Source organism: Pseudopipra pipra, chromosome 11 (genome assembly GCF_036250125.1).
Source record: "Pseudopipra pipra isolate bDixPip1 chromosome 11, bDixPip1.hap1, whole genome shotgun sequence".
Taxonomy (NCBI): Eukaryota; Metazoa; Chordata; class Aves; order Passeriformes; family Pipridae; genus Pseudopipra; species Pseudopipra pipra.
Genome location: NC_087559.1, coordinates 4536548 through 4555000, shown reverse-complemented (window position 1 = coordinate 4555000; position 18453 = coordinate 4536548). Strand labels below are relative to the sequence as shown.

The following is an 18453-nucleotide window of genomic DNA, read 5'->3' as shown; positions in this document are numbered from 1 at the left end:
ACAGCTAATATCCACAAACAATCAAACACGGAGGACCATGAGAAAGGAGCAGCGTTATTTCAGATTTGAGCTGAGAGTCGTGATTTTTAAAGGGCTGAAACAGGAACTGGAGCTGAAATCTGAAGCAAGTAAATTCCTTTACTAGGCACTGATGGACACTGTTGTGTTTCTCTTGGCCTTGGTGGAGGCTTTTAGGTCACTGTGTTTGGGATATTACAGCAGATGAAAATCTTCGGACCACAGAAACTTCGAAAATGACAAATAACTTGAATCTCTCCCCCATCCTCAAAAAAAGAAAAAGCCCTAATGATAATTCTCTAAAAAGAGTCAAACCTTTTTATGAGACCTGTTGCCAATATTAGTGCCACCGAATGATCTCATCTTTCATTCTGGCTAAATTCCAACACACAATTTCATTAACCCAGGTACTGCAGGTGATAAAACTCATTTTTCCCTAAAGAGACAGCTAAAAAGTACCAGTTATACATTTATGAAGTACCAGCAATCAAAATTATGGATTTTCTAAAAGGTTTTTAACTACTTTTATTGAAAGGAAAATCGCTGTCTCAGACTTTTGTGACACTATTGCTAATAATAAATTTTACCATTTAGACATCGCAGTAATACAGTAGACAGTGTCAATAAAAGTATGAAACAAAGATGATCCTTGTCTCTTAAGGAACGCTTTCTGATTACACACCGGAAATTATAATGGGAAACATAAACTAAGTGCACCTTTAAGAGAGAAAAAAGGGGATAATGCAAGGCAATGTGCCTCACTACGTATAAGCCATGAGAAGAAGTATTTCATATATATCTGTGTGTGTGTGTGTGTGTGCGCAATGTGTATGAAAATCAAATAGAAATAAGTTAAAGTAAGAAAGTAAATAAAAATAGAATAATGACAATAAAGGGTAAATACACAAAAAAACCCATAACAAAACACGTAACAGAATTAAAATAATAGGATAAAAATTAAAATAATAAAAAATAAACATGAAAATTAAAATACTGAATTAATAATTAAAAAATAATGAAATAAAAAAATTAAGGGGTTAGTTTGAGTTGGCCTGCTGCTTCCCCAGCTCTAGAGGGGAGGGACCGGGGCTCTCCCGGGGATGCTGCTCCCGGGAATGCTCTCCGGTGCCTCTCCCGCCAGCAGCATTCCCGGGAGCACTAGAGGGCACTGTGGGATTTGGGCCACCCCGGCCTCCGCCGCCGCCGCCGCGGGGGTCCCGAGCCCCCCTGCCCTGTCACGGGGGTTAATCGGGAGGCTGTAAAAGAAACGGGAACGCCGACATTTGAACGGCAACTTCCCAATACGTGGCGGGCTCGGAGAATCAGCTGGTTGTGAGGAGCATCCCCGGGGGGCGAGCGGGTCCCCCCGCACGGGACAGGACCAGCGCCGCATCCCCGCGCAGCATCCTCAGCATCATCCCCCTCCCCATCACCTCCCCATCGCCGCTCCACAGCCGGGGAGAGCCCAGCCGGCCCTGCCATGAGTTAAAAAAATCTAAAAAAACCCACCTCCAAAGCCCAGCCTTTCCCCTGCCCTCACTACCCGTTTGATTAAAAGGTCTGCGCCGTGCGGATGATTTCACTGCAGAACGCTCTGCCATGCAAACGAGCGCAATTAATGCCTTTGAAACAATTTACGATTTCCGGCCTACTTCAACATGTATTAGCATATACCTGGTTTCTTTAATATACACTTTGTTTTTCCAAAACCACAAACATAGTTGCTGGAATTTCATGTGGAAGTGCTTAAGGGGTTGAAAGTTAACACCTTTGTGAGCTGAGCAGTCTCACAGTTGCTGCTAAACAAAAGCCTCTTTGTAGAAGCTTTCTCGAAATGTTTTCTTAACATGTTCCAAGTAGTTTTAGGCAGGCAACTAAAGTAAACAAGATGTTACCATGATAAAAACACTTGTGAAAACATTACAGAGTGCACTTAGTAGTTTCTTTCACATAAACTCCCCTTCGTTTCATCAAAGTTAAATGCACATGAAGCAGATTACCAGCATCACTGCAACGCAGGACTGCCAGATCTCTCCAAAGGTCTGTGTCCTTCTTTTAAAGAATATATTTGATTTAAAAATGGTACAGTCAGTATTAAGCACATCTAACGCACAATCAAATTAAAAAATAAAAATTAGAAGTGTGGAGGGATAAAATCCTAATCAGCCTTCTCCTTCATTTTTTGCCCTGGATACTCTGCTGAATAAACCACCCTCCCTCCAGCAGGGATTTCCTGAACAACTTGCTGTATAAGGGGTATCTATTTCTATCTGCAACGGTCTTTAAACACATGCAAATGAAATCAAGGATATAGTCAATTTTGAAGGAAAGTCGCTCTGTGCTACTAATTGCTCCTTTCGCTGCTGCCTGCGAGACAGGCCCTGGTTAACACGCCAGACACGTGTGCACCCTCCAGCCCTCACCTTGCTCCCTGCAGCTTGGCAGAGGCCACGGGGTCACTGCCGTGAGACTGGACTTGTTTTTGGTTTTAGGCTCAGGGAGTATTCTGGAGCATGCAGGGTGCTGCTGTTTCATTAGGCAGAGCAGCAGCCCCTGCTGCTATCAGTTAGCTCTAACTGATACCACATCACATGATAACCAATGGCTGATGGATTAAAAAAAAAAAAAGAAAACCCACAACACAACGATGCTAAAACTGCAACTTATTTCAAAAAGAAATAGGGAAATAAATGCACACAATAGCCCGTGTATCTGCTGGTTCTGATAAGCATCCTCCTGTTGGCTGTGAGTGAAAGACAACTAGGATCGTTATTTGTACAGTATTTATCTTTGAAATCAAGGGCCCTGTGGTGTACCTCACCTTGGGAACAAACACTACAGAACGATCACAGAAGAGTGTCAAATCTCTGGTTTTGATTTACCAACAGTTATGATATTTCTTCCTCAGGAGGAAAAGAAATGAACCATGTTTTAGACCTGCGAGTCCTTTTTTCTCCTTTAACTGAAGAATCACTTTATTGGCATACAGGGCTTTCATTCCACATACAACTTCTCTCTGCCTTTTCACCAAGGTAAGTGAAATTAAGCAATGCTCAATTGATACACGGGCTGTATTTCACTTGGTAAACAAGAGCTTTTCTCTTGAGGGGACCGTCAAAAGAGCTTCACAGATTATTCAAGTATCAGAAAGAAACTTCAAGCATCTACCTGTTATCTTTTCACTGAGTAATAAATTCTGGTAAATGGCAACATAACTTTAAGGCCGCTCCATGGGAGACATGGAAGGCTACGCTATCATTTTATGAAGCAACACTCACTTCCTAACAGTGTCAATACACTGCTCATGGACATTCATTTCTGCATTTGTTCTGGATTAAATATCTCTTGGAACAATAAGACTTTGTCTGGACACTCTAGAATTTGGATAATGAGAAAATTAACATGAGCCAACGGGTTCAAGAAACTCACACAGAATACTTTTGTTGTATGGTTCCGATGGGGAAGAAAAGACTGATGATAAGTGAGTGACTGAAGAACTAGAACTGACAGAGCCAAAGTCCAGCCTGGGCCAGCAACAGTTTCCAGGTTATTCCTAAGTACTGACTGCTCCAAGTATCTCCTCCAGGTGAACTGGTGGACTGGGCCTACTTACTGAAACATCTCCAAAACACCATATAAGAACCAGCCTTGCTTCAACCCATGCTCTGTGACTTAAGGGCTGTGTTCTCTGTGCATGGCCATGTCAATCAGCCCATTGCTCTGTAATCTTGCTGAAACAACAGCTCTCATCTGGAACACGGGACTAGCACAGGCAGCAAAGGAGGCCTAGTCTGACCAGATGTGACCACACGTTATTCTGGTATCTCAGGCTACCACAGCACCTTTCCCTTGCGCTAACAGCAATAAAAATGAGAATTGTTTTAAAGGTCTAAATGCTATAGTATGGCATATGAACATGAATGAGCTGGCAAGTATGGCAAGATTAGCGTTTATTTCACTTAAGTGAGCAAAAGGATGAATTACAAGGAAAGAGGCCACCCTTCATGGAAATCTATGACTAGCACCTTCTTATTTCGTAACCCTCTTGTAACAAGAACCTTCTCATCACTGTACCATTCCTTAGTTGTACCATATGTTTATAGCAGGACCGGTGCTGCTCCAACTAAGGAGGGTTTTGCCAGTGGAATCAGAACTGGCTCATTCTGTTCTGAGAGCAAAGCCCTACCTGGATCATATAACATCACCCGACAAACATCCTCTGCTTGCTGTCACCCTTCCCTCCGTCACAAAAAAATCCAGGAAACCACCCCAGAAAGGACAGGTACAGCTGAACCTTTTGGGACTAAATCTACTTATTCAATCTGAAGAATCCCATATGTTTACATGGACTGATTCCATGAAATGACTACTCTAATTGGGGCAGGATTTGTCCCTTTGTGAATTTAAATCATAAACATTGCCTGGGTGGTTGGTCTTTGGTCATCTTACAACTGACCAGCCATAGTACTTGAGAAAAGATCAGTGACCGAACCTTCGAGAACCTGGTTGCACCCAAAATGTGTGTTTACCTGGTGTCTTACCCAGACAGAGAACTCTTTTGTGATGGGAACAGTCTCTGCTCCAGCTTGGAGGGGTGAGGCTGATGGTTTAGCTGTGGAGCAGCCATGTGTAAGCTATTAGAGCTCTGGGGTCCTTCCCCACATTGGGATGCATGCACTGCCATGGCCTAGTCCATAATGCACTGTTTATGCAACGTGTAAAACTGTGTTCTTTGGCAGCAAGGAAAAGGTCTGCAGCAAACTGCAGGGGCCCAATTAATATAATTATAGTTTATTTTTAGTAGTGTAGACTTTGTTCATTAGTTACTTATTTGACATAAATTAAATTTCACGTGATGTTCTGCAATCCTCTGTTCAATTATGGAGTTAATTTAAGACTAGACTTCTAAATTAAAGTGAAATCAAGGTTAAATCAAGGTTGTATTGTTTACATGATCGATACTGCAACTTAAAAGTTATTTAAATAAAATAAAAAGAAAAGCTGCGGAACTGCAAACACTATTTTATAGTAACACACTGAGCAAGACCATAACTTCCCCATGGGGCTAATTTACTATCCCCTGTTAAAACGTTCTTGAGCCTGATCCAAAAGCCACTGAAGTGAAAAGGAGCTCTCTGTTGACTTCAATGGGCTTTGCATCAGGCCCAGGGTGAGTGACAGCACACAAAATTTCAGGGCATGCTTCCTGTACAATGCAAGCACCAATAAAACCATCCTTACTTTAGAAATGACTGGAAGTCTTCACATACTGCTTCACAGCCCGGCCACTTGCATACGCCGTGTCCGTAGAGCGGATGGCTGTGTGAGTGCTCCTCGTGGGATAAACTGGGGGAGAGAAAGACAAAAGAGAAAAAGTGGTATAACTGGAGGTACCGTCACAATTCATCTTCACAAAGACTCTCAAAGAGCAGCAAACAACAGATCCTGAAACATCCCTGACATCTCACGGTACCCACCTGACTCTGCCCATGGTTTTTCCAAACAGAATCAAACACCATTTGCAGTGTGAAACGTGCCCTTCTTACTTAGCTATCCGTTCTACATTTCATTCATTAATTAAAAGCTTTGTGAAGAATTTAAATTAACATGGACAGGGGAGAAATCATTTGACAAACCTGCTTAATATCGTACTTGGTACTTAGCTAAGAAATTTATGAACATCGCATTTTTACAATTCAACTTCATCAGGAAGAGAAGTCATCTCCATACAGCACTGTATCCTTACAGCACAATACAGCTGGACCTGAGGCTTTCCTCATCATTAAAGAAAGAGGAAAAGCATCAAGTTTTCAGCCTTAGCTTTCCCACCACGTTATTTATTTACTGGATTGGCGTTTTTTTCTGGTTTGGTTTTTTTTTTCCCTCTCCTACAGGCTGTTTCATTGCACAAGTACAGCCCCCCTATATACCAAGAAAGACATAAGACGTATTTTCAAATGCAAAATTCGCCATAAAAAACAGGAACCATGCAGTCAAAGGGTTCCTCAGTACGAGCGGTTAGTGGGGGCTATTAACCTTGCTGAGATTTGGCAGGAACGTCACAGAGCCTCCCAACTACTGAACCCAGGGTTAAAGAAAAAAATTCCTATGAGCACTAAGGGGTTAATCCTTCAGCGGGATTCCAATCAATACGTAATGATTTGGCTGCACTGATCCAAGTCATGAGACGCTTTGATCCGGGCCATGTGGTGCTCAGGGAAATGTATCTGTTGCACTAACTGATGAACCATATTCTAAAATATCTTCTTTATTCAACTTCTGCATGGAAACTTCTTAAGGAAAGGAATTATTTTCTGCAACGATTTCCATAACCTTAGATGACTTTAAAACTAAAATGTCAAAATAATATTGAAGTCTCTATTTTATGCTCACACACGTATCTATTTTTCATATCAAATCTTTCTGCTACAGTATGTCTGTGCTGTATTATGAACTTCAAACATACACAAAGGATATGAACACATACCAGCATCTAGGTGTGGTTTTTATGACTTATTTTATCCTGGATCACAGGTAACGTTGTGGATAAAAGCCTACTTTTTGCCATTTTACCTTTACACACGTGGAAATGCTGTTTATTCTTCTTTTGTAATTTTATCTGCCTGTGCACTCTACCAAAAATTGTGTTCCTACATTATTTCTGATGCATTGGGTAGCAAGAAAACTGAACCCTCCTGAGATGTCATCCCAAGTGCAAAGAAGTCAAAAGAGAAATTCTTTCCCAGATTCTGCCACTTTTCACTTTAGGCCCAATGAGAATCTGAACATTACTGAAGATGGTTTTAAAAATTATTTTAATTAAAAAAAACCCACCAACTTTACTGACTGGAAAAGGTATTAAGAGTTTTACATGAATCTGATTCATTATTTCATTAATATCTTATTTTTTGCTGTTTACAAATAGTTCTTCAAGCATAATTATATGTATGTGCAAGTTAATTTCCTAAAAAAACAACTGCAGGTGAAGAGCCTTACAAAAGCCTTGTTCTATACAGGAACATTACACTGGTTTAACTTACCAGTCTTTTAAAAAACATTCAAATGTGGAGAATCTCTGTAAAGTTTTTAAAAGAACAAAGGGACCGATGCATTCCTTGCAAGGAAATTAGAAAAATGCTACACCACACTTTTCCTCAGCTGAGAAAGAGGGAAGATGGCTGAAGGAACACCATCCACCCAAGCCAGACAGGCATATGGTCAAACATCCTCAGTACACATCAGAAAAAATCAGAAGATAATGGGGTTTATCATCTGTTTCCATACCTGGATACGGCAAAGGGTGAGAAAGCAGGCTTTCATGTTAACACTCCATTAAATTCCATGAAGACTACATGTGAGACTTACGATTTCAGTGTGTTTGGCAGAATCCAGGAAAAAAAAAAAAAAAAAGGCAGCGTTTGAATTTCCCCCACCCTTACCCACCCCGGGACGGCTGCAGGAACGCCGTGTGACACCAAGTAAGGAGTCAGTCCCAAGTAAGGAGTCAGTCCCCCCCGTGGGGTTTAAGCACTGTAAATCTCATTATAATATCAACAGGAGTCACATGGCTTAAACCCCCAGCAGGGTTTTTTTAAAGTTTCTCTGTGAGAGCCCAAAGGCCATGGCCAAGTCAACGGAAAGAGCCCTACCGAGATTTGTATTTATTTTTTAAATCCAAGTGCAAATCTCTTTTCTTTCCAGGGAACTTGCACAAGACAAGACAAACCATGTAGGACATGATACCCTGGTATTGTGTCCAAACAAAATGACGGAATGACCAAGACAATATCAAACCATAAATGATGCTCAGGATGTCAAAGCCTCGTGCTGTCAATAACCATAAAGACTGGTGCTGACTGTAAACGGGAACTTAAAAGGTCACTTTGCTAACACGACGCTACGCGTAACACGCTTAACACCTACACAGAGCTTCCACTGCCATTCAACCAAGCAGAGGAACTACTTCAACTTACAAAAATAAGACATTTCAAAGAGAAAAAAACCCTTCAGTACTGAAAGACAAACGTCGGCCCCCTCCGCAGGCAGCGACTCCCATCCTGCTCGGGGGGGGGGGGGTTTCAGCGGTGCCTTTCGGTGACCTTTATGTGTCAGTATCAGATTACTGCTATTTTATCCATCCCACTTTTGAAGATATTATAGATTGCCACTTGTTCCCTGATAGAGCCTGAAGAAGCACCTCAAAACAAAACAAAGAGCGAGTTTATACAGAAGCGGATGTAACGCACAAAGGATACAGCCAGTGGGAATGAATGGAGAACTCTGTTTAACTGATCTAAGTACTCACTTTGTTTGAGCAAATAGAGGTGGAAAAAGAAGATTTTAATCCAGTACATAAACAAACAGCTTTGTGGGCACAATGCAAACCTATGATCTGAAATTGTTCACTGATATTTTGCCCGCATGCAAGCACAGCTTCTGTAATCTGGATCCATCCCTGGTCTCGCTGCCGGAGACAGACTTTTAGAAGATCTGAGCATTGGCAAGCAGAAGCAAGTTTTAGGTCTGTTTGATTTCTAATGACACATTAGAGTAGGTGTTTGTTTCTGTCACCCTCTCCTTCCTAGGAACGCATATTCATGGTTGGGTACTGGTGATGCAACACTAGTTAGTGGAAATGATTTTATAACAAGACATGATTTTCAAAGTAGTGAAGGAATAAATGATGTAAAAATCAAGACTACGTGGGGTTTTCTCCTCTTCGTAAGGTATTTGCATAAAAAATACTTCCAAATAATGCAATAGTGCAGCATTATTACATCAAAATACAGCAAAGAACACTCTGGCAAGTAAAATGTCTTGCATAAGTCATTTTACTTGTGACATATGACAGAGTAACAAAACCCATGTGGGAAGCTAAAAACTGCATAAATGTCCACTCATTTTCTGCTGCCTCCAGCCCTGTTTCCAGTACGGATGGGAGGGGAGAAGGGGCAGGCACTTCCACAGCTCCTCTGGGCTTGCTGGATAGAGGAAATTTTACCTCCTCCTCCTTCACCCTATGTTGCTTCATAACCCCAAGGATCTCCAGAGGGTCTGGAAGCAATTTTACCACCTAATCCTACTGGGATGGCCGCTGAAGCTGGTACTTGCACACACCAGCCATTCATCTTTTGGAATACACCTGCTGTGCTACAGCATCCTTGAAGACCCACACTCTGAGACACAAAAGCAAGGGGACAAAGAAGCCACAGACAGCAAAGACCTGATGGAGAGTAAAAATGACAGTACACCCCAAAGAGAGACGGGAACACGGTGGGTATTGGGGAAAGCAGTGACCAAAGCCCCAGCATGAAAGCCCCCTGTGCTGTAGGGTTTAATTCAACTTACACTTACTAACCACGTGGAACTGGGTACCACACTTGTACACGCTGGCTAAAAAGTCATGGGTGGACATAAAATCAAGCTAAGCAGAGGTTTCAGTATTGGTACTTCTGCCACACAGTGGACCATATTTTAAATATTCATGATGCTGACATACTTCATACTGCACTCTCCCTCTTTCACATCTGCTTGGGCCAATGATCTTTGCCAAAACACTGGGAGAAGTCAGTGATGCAGAGAAGCATTCTTGATTTTCTGTTACAGTTATGAAGCATCTGCTCATGTTCTAATGGTGCAGAGAACATGCCTGAGCCACCTGCATACTGACAAATCAATACCATGTCTCCTGCTTTCCTCCTGGAAGGAGTTTGAGCACAGCACCCTAAGAAAGTGCAGAATTGCTCTTTTATTTTATTTCTCAGGGGCAATGGGAAGTGACCTCATCTTTGCCAGCTGCCATGAAACCGATGTCCATGTACAGTCCAGGCAAGAGCCTGGGGCTCTGTCTCACACCACATTCCCCCTCGCTCTGATGTGGATGGCACACCCATTAAGGCAAAATGCCACAATTTTGGTCCTGTACAGAAGGAGACACACGACTGGAAACCACCATGGCTCTCCCATATTTGTGATTGCCCAGTGAGCTCTAAAGCACTGACAGAATTAAGTTGCTAAAAAAAAAAATCATGATTTTCTGAGTCAGAAACACTTGCTATATTTGATTTAAAATCGAAACAGAAGAAGTAATGATTAAATTCTTGTACCAACTGTACTCGAATGCAAGTTCCTGCCTTCATGACAAAATCAATTGAATAAAGATGTGTTTTGCAGAGAAGCCGCACTGGTGCAAATCCCTCCGAACTCTTACTACAGTGGCTTAGTACCTCTTTCCTCTCTAAATTGTGAATTTAAAACATACCTAATAATTAAAAAAAAAAATTAAAACCCCAACAAAACAACTAAAGTGTTAAGCCATATATCGAAATGAACTATTTCTAGATATTCATGCTCCTGTCCAAGCCTCAGGAAATGCCCAGGAAACAAGTATGTGATCTGAACGGAGAATTGTCTGAATAAAGCTTAGAAGAAGGCTGTGGACTTTCCAGAGAGGTGGCATTTGATGTGTGTGGTCACTGACAGCTCTTTCTAGAACTGGCTTGCAAATTTCTGGATGCTTTTAAGAGATACATTTCTCCTCTTCCTCACTACTTTAGTTCACATCCAGACCTAGGACAAGAAGAAGCTCATGTTTTACATCAAGTCCTATTGGAAGTAACAGGAGTGGTATATTACATTTTAAATGACTACACCAATTTAAGACAAATCAGGTTAAAACTGCAGCCCACAGGCTGAAATCCTCTCTTCTAATCAGTGTGCACTAACTTATGTACTCCTGTAGTATAAGAAAGAAAACAGCAGTGCTGTTGTAACACAAGGCCAGCTGTGCACCCTGAATCACTGCCCTCCATTTATGCCTCTTGTGGTGCTATTCCCTAAATTCCTGGTTTGCAAGGAGTGTGCTGGAGCATTTGCAGCAAGACTAAGACAAAATCTGGCTAGCATTCCTCTTCTTTTTTATCCCCCTCCCCACTGCAAAGAGCAGAACCTGACTGGGTAATTATATGCATCGTCTTCTGGTTTTGATCTGTGCACTGATGGTTTGGATTATTAATCAACGTTATGACCCTCCAGCACTCTAACACTACTACATCCTCCTTCCAGTGGCAGCCCCTCTTCCAGGACAGTCACTGCCCTACATCCCTTCCTTGGAGGAATTAAAATGTATTTCTAGAGCATTTAAAAGAAATGCCCATTGCCAAAAATCCACCACTTATTTCAGATGCAAGTTCCATTCCTGCACTTGAATTAACGAGTTTCTCTATGATTTAAAACTCTTATTTTTTTATTTCAACCCTGTGCTTAGGTACTGTAGTGAAAAGTACATCAAATATACCCAGACGCACACGATTTGAAACGCTGGATTTTAAATTCCAGCACTGCTAACTAATGAGAACAATTTTTTCCCTCTCCTTCTTTGTAGCATCACTTCATGTACTTACATACCATAATCACATCCTCCTAGAGCCTCTATTTTTCCAGGGTGTAGATCTTTAATTCCCTTTAATCTGTCTTCATAGCCTATTCCCTCCAACTCCTTTATCATCCTAGCTGCTCTCCTCTATATTTGCTCCAGCTTCTCTTTATCCTTTCTGCAAGAGAGGGGCCAATTGTACATCACACTCAATGTGGTTTAACTGGTTCTGCATAAAGTAGAACAGGAAAAAAAAAAAGAAGGACTCAGATGCAACATGCATGTTTATGCCTCCCATGACTGCATTTACCTTTTTAACTAAGACATGGCACAGAGTGTCCCACCTTAATTTCTCAACCCCGATTATGCCTCAGCCATTTCCCACACAACCGATGCTGAGCAGCTGACGTGTCATGTCAAACCCGCAGTTTGGAATTTTGATTTCCTAGCTGGGCTACTTTCTACTTATCCCTGCTAAATCTCATTTTATTCCTCTCTGAACAGTCTCCTAATTTATTCAGATGAAAACGGATTGATTCAGTATCTTAGTTTAATTAGGAAAAAAATGTGATCCAACCACTTTCATGGGTTTTGGAGGTTGGGGGGGGGGGGGTGTTCTGGGGTTTTTTTCAGTTTGTTATTTTTTACACTGACTTTCAGCACAGCAATCCCATCCCTCTTACACACCCAATTCGCATGGCAGAGGGAGGTGGCAATGGCAAAGCTTTGGCCCTGATTCAGCAGCGCTTTTAAGAACACACACAAGTTTAAAAACACAGGATTAGACCTTGGACTTCACAGAGACCGAGGTGTAAAATTACCAACGTACATACATACTTTGTACAAAGATCCTGTTTGCCAACCTTATTTTACTGTAATTTATATTCTGTTGTAACATTTAAATTTATAGTAAAAGAAAACACTGAGAAACAAGATCTATTCTTGTTCAACAAAATTCTATTCTGTTCCATTTAGAGTTGAGGCAAGTCTTCCACTCTTATATAAACCGGTGATACGTCAACAAATATGATTAACAGGGATTATTCACGTCAGTATTTTTCACCCCTGTCCCACAGGCACAACAAAACCTGCGCAGAAGGTGACTGTCACATCACACACAGCCTGGCAGCTCACTGGGGGGGCCTTTGCCCACCCCACCCCACTGTGGCAGCAGCAAAGTGCCCTTGGGGAAATGTTTATAAAAATATAATTAAGATAAATAATGACTCCAAGGGAGAAATACAGTTAAAACATTGCATTCTCTTTGCCACAGGCTTTCCCTCGGAAGAATGCTGTTTAAAAAAGCACTAAAAATCGAGAGGACACAAGCCTGCTTCCCCAGGGAAGCGTGCTGAATCATACAGGTAGTGTAAATATCATATGCTGCTGCAGGTGCTAGGCGGTCTATTTGTTTGTGTTTACTAAAAGGTATAACAAATAGTCCCACTAAAACAGAACAACACTTGGCATTGGAGTGATAGATACCAGAGCAGCCATAAATCACGTTCATGTGTTTAGATTTGAACCACTGGGCAACACTAAAGCTTCACTCTCCTTTTTTAGAGAGCCTCTTTGCTGTGATTTACCCCTTTCAGGGGCAAACACCATGAGAGGCTCAGCATCCTTCCTGAGCACCGCACACCCAGGGAAAACCATGCAACAGTGGGAAGCAAAGCCAAAAAAAGAGAAGTATGGAACAGACTTGCACGACATACGTGGCCAGCTAACATCGTTTACAGCTTTGCAACTTCTGAGTTAATTCACAGTATAAACAACAAGGAAAATGTTTCTTCCGAGCAAGACTTCCTGTAAACTGTTCATTAGAGCGCGCGGGGCTGTGCACCTGCTGATTAACCATGCGCTCCAAGAATAAACACAAACCCCAGCCAGCCAGATTGTTCTGGAATTTGCTCTGAGCTGATTTTTCTTCCCCCACGTTATAAATTGGATTCTACAATAAAACAAACAGCAGAACATAGGTTGCCGAGAGTTAAAATCTACTTTTTACACTACATTGACCACAGCACCCACAGGCACAGCTACAATGTCTTTCTATGAATGGGACAGATTGCCATATGGATGCAGACACTGAACAAGCTGTACAACTCCTGGCGACAAGTGCCTAGGGGACTGTCCTATATTAGCACCACCTGTGCTGTGGAAATTGTGCTCTGTGTATGAAATGGTATTTAAGGGCCCATTGTGATGTTATTTTTGAGTATACACAAAAAGGAAAATTACAGTTAGGAAGAATTTGCTGGCTAGCAGATCTGTTGCTCAGTTCCCGAGATCGTTTCCCAAAGGAATAGTTCACCTCTTTATTCATGCAGCCCAAAATGACAAGCTGCAACACATATTAGCAGTTTCCCTGCCTGGGCTTATACCATCCTTTTAATGACAAGAATATATTTTATAATATACATACATTTTCCTTATCACACAGAAAAAATTACAGTCCTCCCAGCTTAACAACAACAGCTACACAGAAAAACACCCCATGGCATTCCACAAACGTTGCTCCAGCAGCAAGCAATGCTTTTCCTCCTGCTCTTTCCCCCACCCCTCAATGTGCGGCAGGTAGAGCCACAAATCCCGATTACCAAATTTCAATGTGCATCTCACTACTTCGAAAATACAACCCTGTCTGCCTGACAAAAATAGAGCTCCAGATTAGCGCAAGATGTTGAGGGAAGGGGAGAAGGGAAAAGAAGGGAAGAGAGGTTTGAGCAGCACCTAGCTGCTCTGTGAAAAGAGATTTCCCCCTCTCCAAACTGCAAGAAAAAAAGGATGCCAAGAAAAAGTAAAGTAAAATAAACTGAATTAAAGAAAAACAGTTGTAAAGTGAACATTACAACCTGGGAAAAATGATGTCATTTTATTGAGAAACTCATTTTTTTTCCATTAAACCATAGTGAAATGGATAAAGTTTACACAGCTTAATGGTGGAGTTTTACTTTAAATGCTGCTCAATATCTTAGCAGTACAATATAACATGATATAGCAGCTGTCATACTAACTGCTCCATTTTTATTGAACAGCAGAGAAAATAGTCACACAAAAGTCACCTAACTCCTCTACTTCTATGGCATTTTCAAGGGTGTTTCCTTTAGACTCTCAGGCTGTGTTATGTATGATAAAAAAGTAACACAGTTCTTCGTTAGGTCCCTGTTCAGCTATTCAGGACAGTCAGATCTTCGAGCAAATGCTTAGGAAGGACAACTTGCACACAGGACGAAATAAAAAGAAACAGGAATCCATGGTGCAGTAAACCAAAACCAGGTCCCTTTTTAAGACTAGTACATAAACACCTCTAATAAAAGAAGAGGACAAATTTTCATTGGACTTTAAGTATTTAGACAGGAATGTTTTAGTAAAAGTTTAACTGCAAAGTGCATGCAATTAACAGAAAGCCATCAGCTATTTCTCTGGTATGTAAAAATAGCATTAAGCTGTATTAAATGCACGTGTAAGTATCTCAGTTGCAAGAAAAGGGAGGAGATATGCAAAGCACTCAGATATCAAACAATGATCTGTTGGCCAGATGGAGGAATAAAACAATACATATGCTAAAAATTGGAAAAGTTCTGCTAAGCGTCTGCCAAGGCTCACCCAATCTATTTTAAGTGCTTTTTGATACATTAGCTTAGTGTTTGGAGTTGTACAACTGACGGTTATTACATGGGACCAGACAGCAGTGAAGCGCTGGTGTGCAGGAGCTCCCTGACGCCGGAGCAGCTTCCCAAGCATCCGACCAGCACCCTCGTTCAGCCAAGGGCCACATCAAATATTCACAGGCTGCTTAACTTTGCATCTTTTGCAGGGAAAAAAAAAACAAATAAAACAGACCAGGAGCGATTTTCCAGGGTTAGTGAAGGAATTCCTTGAAAACCATAATTTGATTAAAGAGCTCCCGGGCAGACTGAGGAACGAGTGTAACTGTACAACTGATTTAGCAGAAGGTTCCTCGAACACAAGAGTGCCGTGGCAGACGGTGGGTGCGGGCGACGCAAGGGAGGCTCCACACCCGCATCTGAGAAGCACGAACAATAAAAAAGGCTTGATAAGGCTTAAAACTGGAGATTAGCAATGCCAGGTCTGAGTCACGGCTGGTGTTTTTTCAAAGCTGGTCACAGAGAAGTGACTCAGAGGGGAGCACACGCCGTAACTGGTGGCAATTGCTTTGGCAGGGGAGCGAGGGCCAAGGGATCAGGCACTGGGACACTATGGGATGTACCTGTATGTAATAAATGGAGATGGCCAGGACAGTGCCCTGCTCTCCTGTGGCACTGTCACTGAACAGCCCAACCAGCCCCACAGCCATCACACCTGCTGGAGGTGCATGGGAAGAGGGAGCCGTGTAGAAAGGGATGGTTTATTGGATACACAGCTGGGCATCTGGGCTCCAGTCTCTGACTCCAACCCGGCTCCACAGCAAGGAAGCTGCATGGAGGCACCCGAGCTGCTCAGACCGTGGGTAACAGCACAAGGGTCGTGATAGGAGTTTGAGAACATGAGGCAGCTAAATACCTTTTGGGAGGAAAGGTCCCAGGAACACCGACTGCTTACAGGAGACTGGATTTGAGGTAACCTAATCTAACTCAACTCTGCTGAGGGTAAAGTATAATGAGCTAAAATCAACTGCAGGGAGCAACTGAGGGGAGCTGACATGGATGAGCAGATTTGATGCTGGCACCAGTGCAGAACGAATGCCAGGACTACACAGAGAGCCTGGCCAAGAGAGGATCAGGCCCTGGGAGCATATGGACTGCAGGCTGAACTGTTTCATCCCGAGCATTAATAATGGACCGAAGTCTGTAATTCTTAATTGTGCTGAATCCTAATGCCTTCATCTAAGGGCCTTGGGATTTTGATGGAGGATCAGCTGGCATGGAAGATAACAACAGTGAAACATGGGGCATTAAGCCTAACCAGCAGATCAGTGGTCTGCCACGCCATTCCTCACACTTCCCTTCAGAGCTTTCTCCAGACTCCTTCCTCCTGCCATGCTGGCAAGAAAAAGTAATTTTAAAATCCCCTTGTTTATCCCATCTATTTTTCCTATGAGATGGCTGCTTGCCTATGTGTTAAGGGCAAAACCCAAGCATAGGGCTGTTGGCAGATGGCAAAAGATCTCTTGGACATGTAGCCTTTAACTGCAACCTCTGGTAAACAAGTTCTGTTTCTTAAACTAACAGGTCTGAACCTTAATTAACTCCCTTGTCTGTGTACAGCCTCCACCATCCTGGCTCTGCTGCACTCAGTACAGGACGGTACCAGGGGATGGGGCCAGCACACAGGTGCCCAGCTGCTCCACAGCACCCCCAGACCTCCCAGTTCAAGCCCAAACCGGAGCAACCTCTGCACACTACAAAGCAGTGATGAATTCTGCACTGTTCTGCTCTCCCAAACCTACTCACAACAGGAATATTCCCAAGCATGCAGGTTCAGGATGCCCAATGCTCACCAGGTTATACAGTCAATAGTCACCTGAAGTGACCGGGCATCCACCCGCCTTGTTTTGCTGTTCTTTTTAAGAAAATAATCCAGTTTCCCCCAAATAAGATGCAGTGGAGCGAGATGGAAAGCGGGCACTGTCCTTGACATTTCTAAGCACAGCAGATGTACTTAACTGGCTCATGTTATTTATTTATTTACTTGTGTAGAGAAACTGCTTGTTTCTGAAGAAACCCAAATGCTGATAAGATGATGAGAGGTTTGCATGCTGGTTGATGGTCTCACTTTCCCTTATCCTGAGTGAATACAAGTATCTATAACTAAATATTTCCCTTAGGGTACTGATGACTGAGGTATGTTTATTGCATTGAGTGAATTTATATATATAATCAGCACAATAAACATTATTAAATTGTCTGAGTAAAATCAAAGCATGAAACACACAGTCAGTGCTGAATTCTAATGATGCTGAATGCCCATGATTGCATGGGGAAAGGATCTTAACAAGCCTTGATTTGAGCTTTGGCATCCGCCTCACAAATCACACGAAATGTTCTCTCTTTAATAGTGCTGAATATTGATAAATGTCTCTGCACGGCACAACAGGGAAGTTGGTCTCTATTGGCAATCTTTACCAAAGTGTGTTTTTTCCTTCTCTACACTCAAGGGTTTACCCTGAATGATTTAATTATAATTTTCCTTGTGTAAGACAAATTAAAGAGGAGAGTAGGAGTGTCATGCCAAAGCAGATTATTTATCTCCTTAACAGATTGCTGTGCACCAAACCCCAGAGCTGCTGCTGCTGCTACTTACAGAAACTGGGCGAAATGTGGGACAAAAGCATAGATGTAATATACATTTAAAGCCCAAATGAATGAAAGCATTAACCCATTATTTATAGCTGGAATTGTTTCATTCCCATGAAAGCCCTGCAGAGCACACAGAAACCGAGAGCAGCACCACAATGCTCCCTGGGCCCTGCCCAGAAGGGAGGATGCCTCCTGCTTTTGAATGCATTTTTGCTTTTTGAGCGTCCCAGGTGACTCTGGCCACCCACCCGCTGTTTGCTTTTTAGTCATAAAGGAGAATTTTCATTGTCCTTTGGCTCCAAGCACAGCAGCCCCACAGTCACCAGTGTCACCAGAGCTGCATCCCCCACAGCGTGAGCAGGACTGCAGCCTCTCTGTGCACAACCCTGAGACTGGGCTCGCGGCACAGCGACGCGTGGGCACGCCAAGCAGCCAATGACTATTTCTCCTGCTATTTTAAACCCCTTGTTTATAACCAAAATGTGTTTTTACCCAAGATACACAGCAGACCTGCCGCTCGCCCGCTGATTCTAACGCAGGTGCCTCCCGTCTCGCAGGTCTTGAGCAGCCTCCCAACCTGACCCGTGGGATCAGGAACCCCGTAAAGCACAGCCTGAACTATCCCAGTGACATGTGCCAGAGATGACAGTGATGATAGTAACTCCCACATAAGCAACTTGCCTCCTGCTGTCCAGTCCTTCTCAAAAGCCCAAGAGGAAGGGGTTGAAAACAGCTTTACAGCACACCCTAAAAGTTAATGTTACCTGTATGTGATTATTTATTGCTGCTGGGCAGTCG

At 42.6% G+C, this 18453-nt stretch overlaps 1 protein-coding gene across 17 annotated transcripts in view; it reads right to left on the bottom strand.

Annotated features, from left to right (window-relative positions):
- Positions 1-18453, bottom strand: part of FOXP1 (forkhead box P1) — a 382295-nt gene that overhangs the window by 41618 nt on the left and 322224 nt on the right. For all 17 annotated transcript variants that reach the window (XM_064667184.1, XM_064667183.1, XM_064667193.1 and 14 more), the window contains one exon: positions 5260-5364. In XM_064667184.1, coding sequence (XP_064523254.1) covers positions 5260-5364 — 105 coding nt within the window. The remainder of the gene's footprint in view (positions 1-5259; positions 5365-18453) is intronic.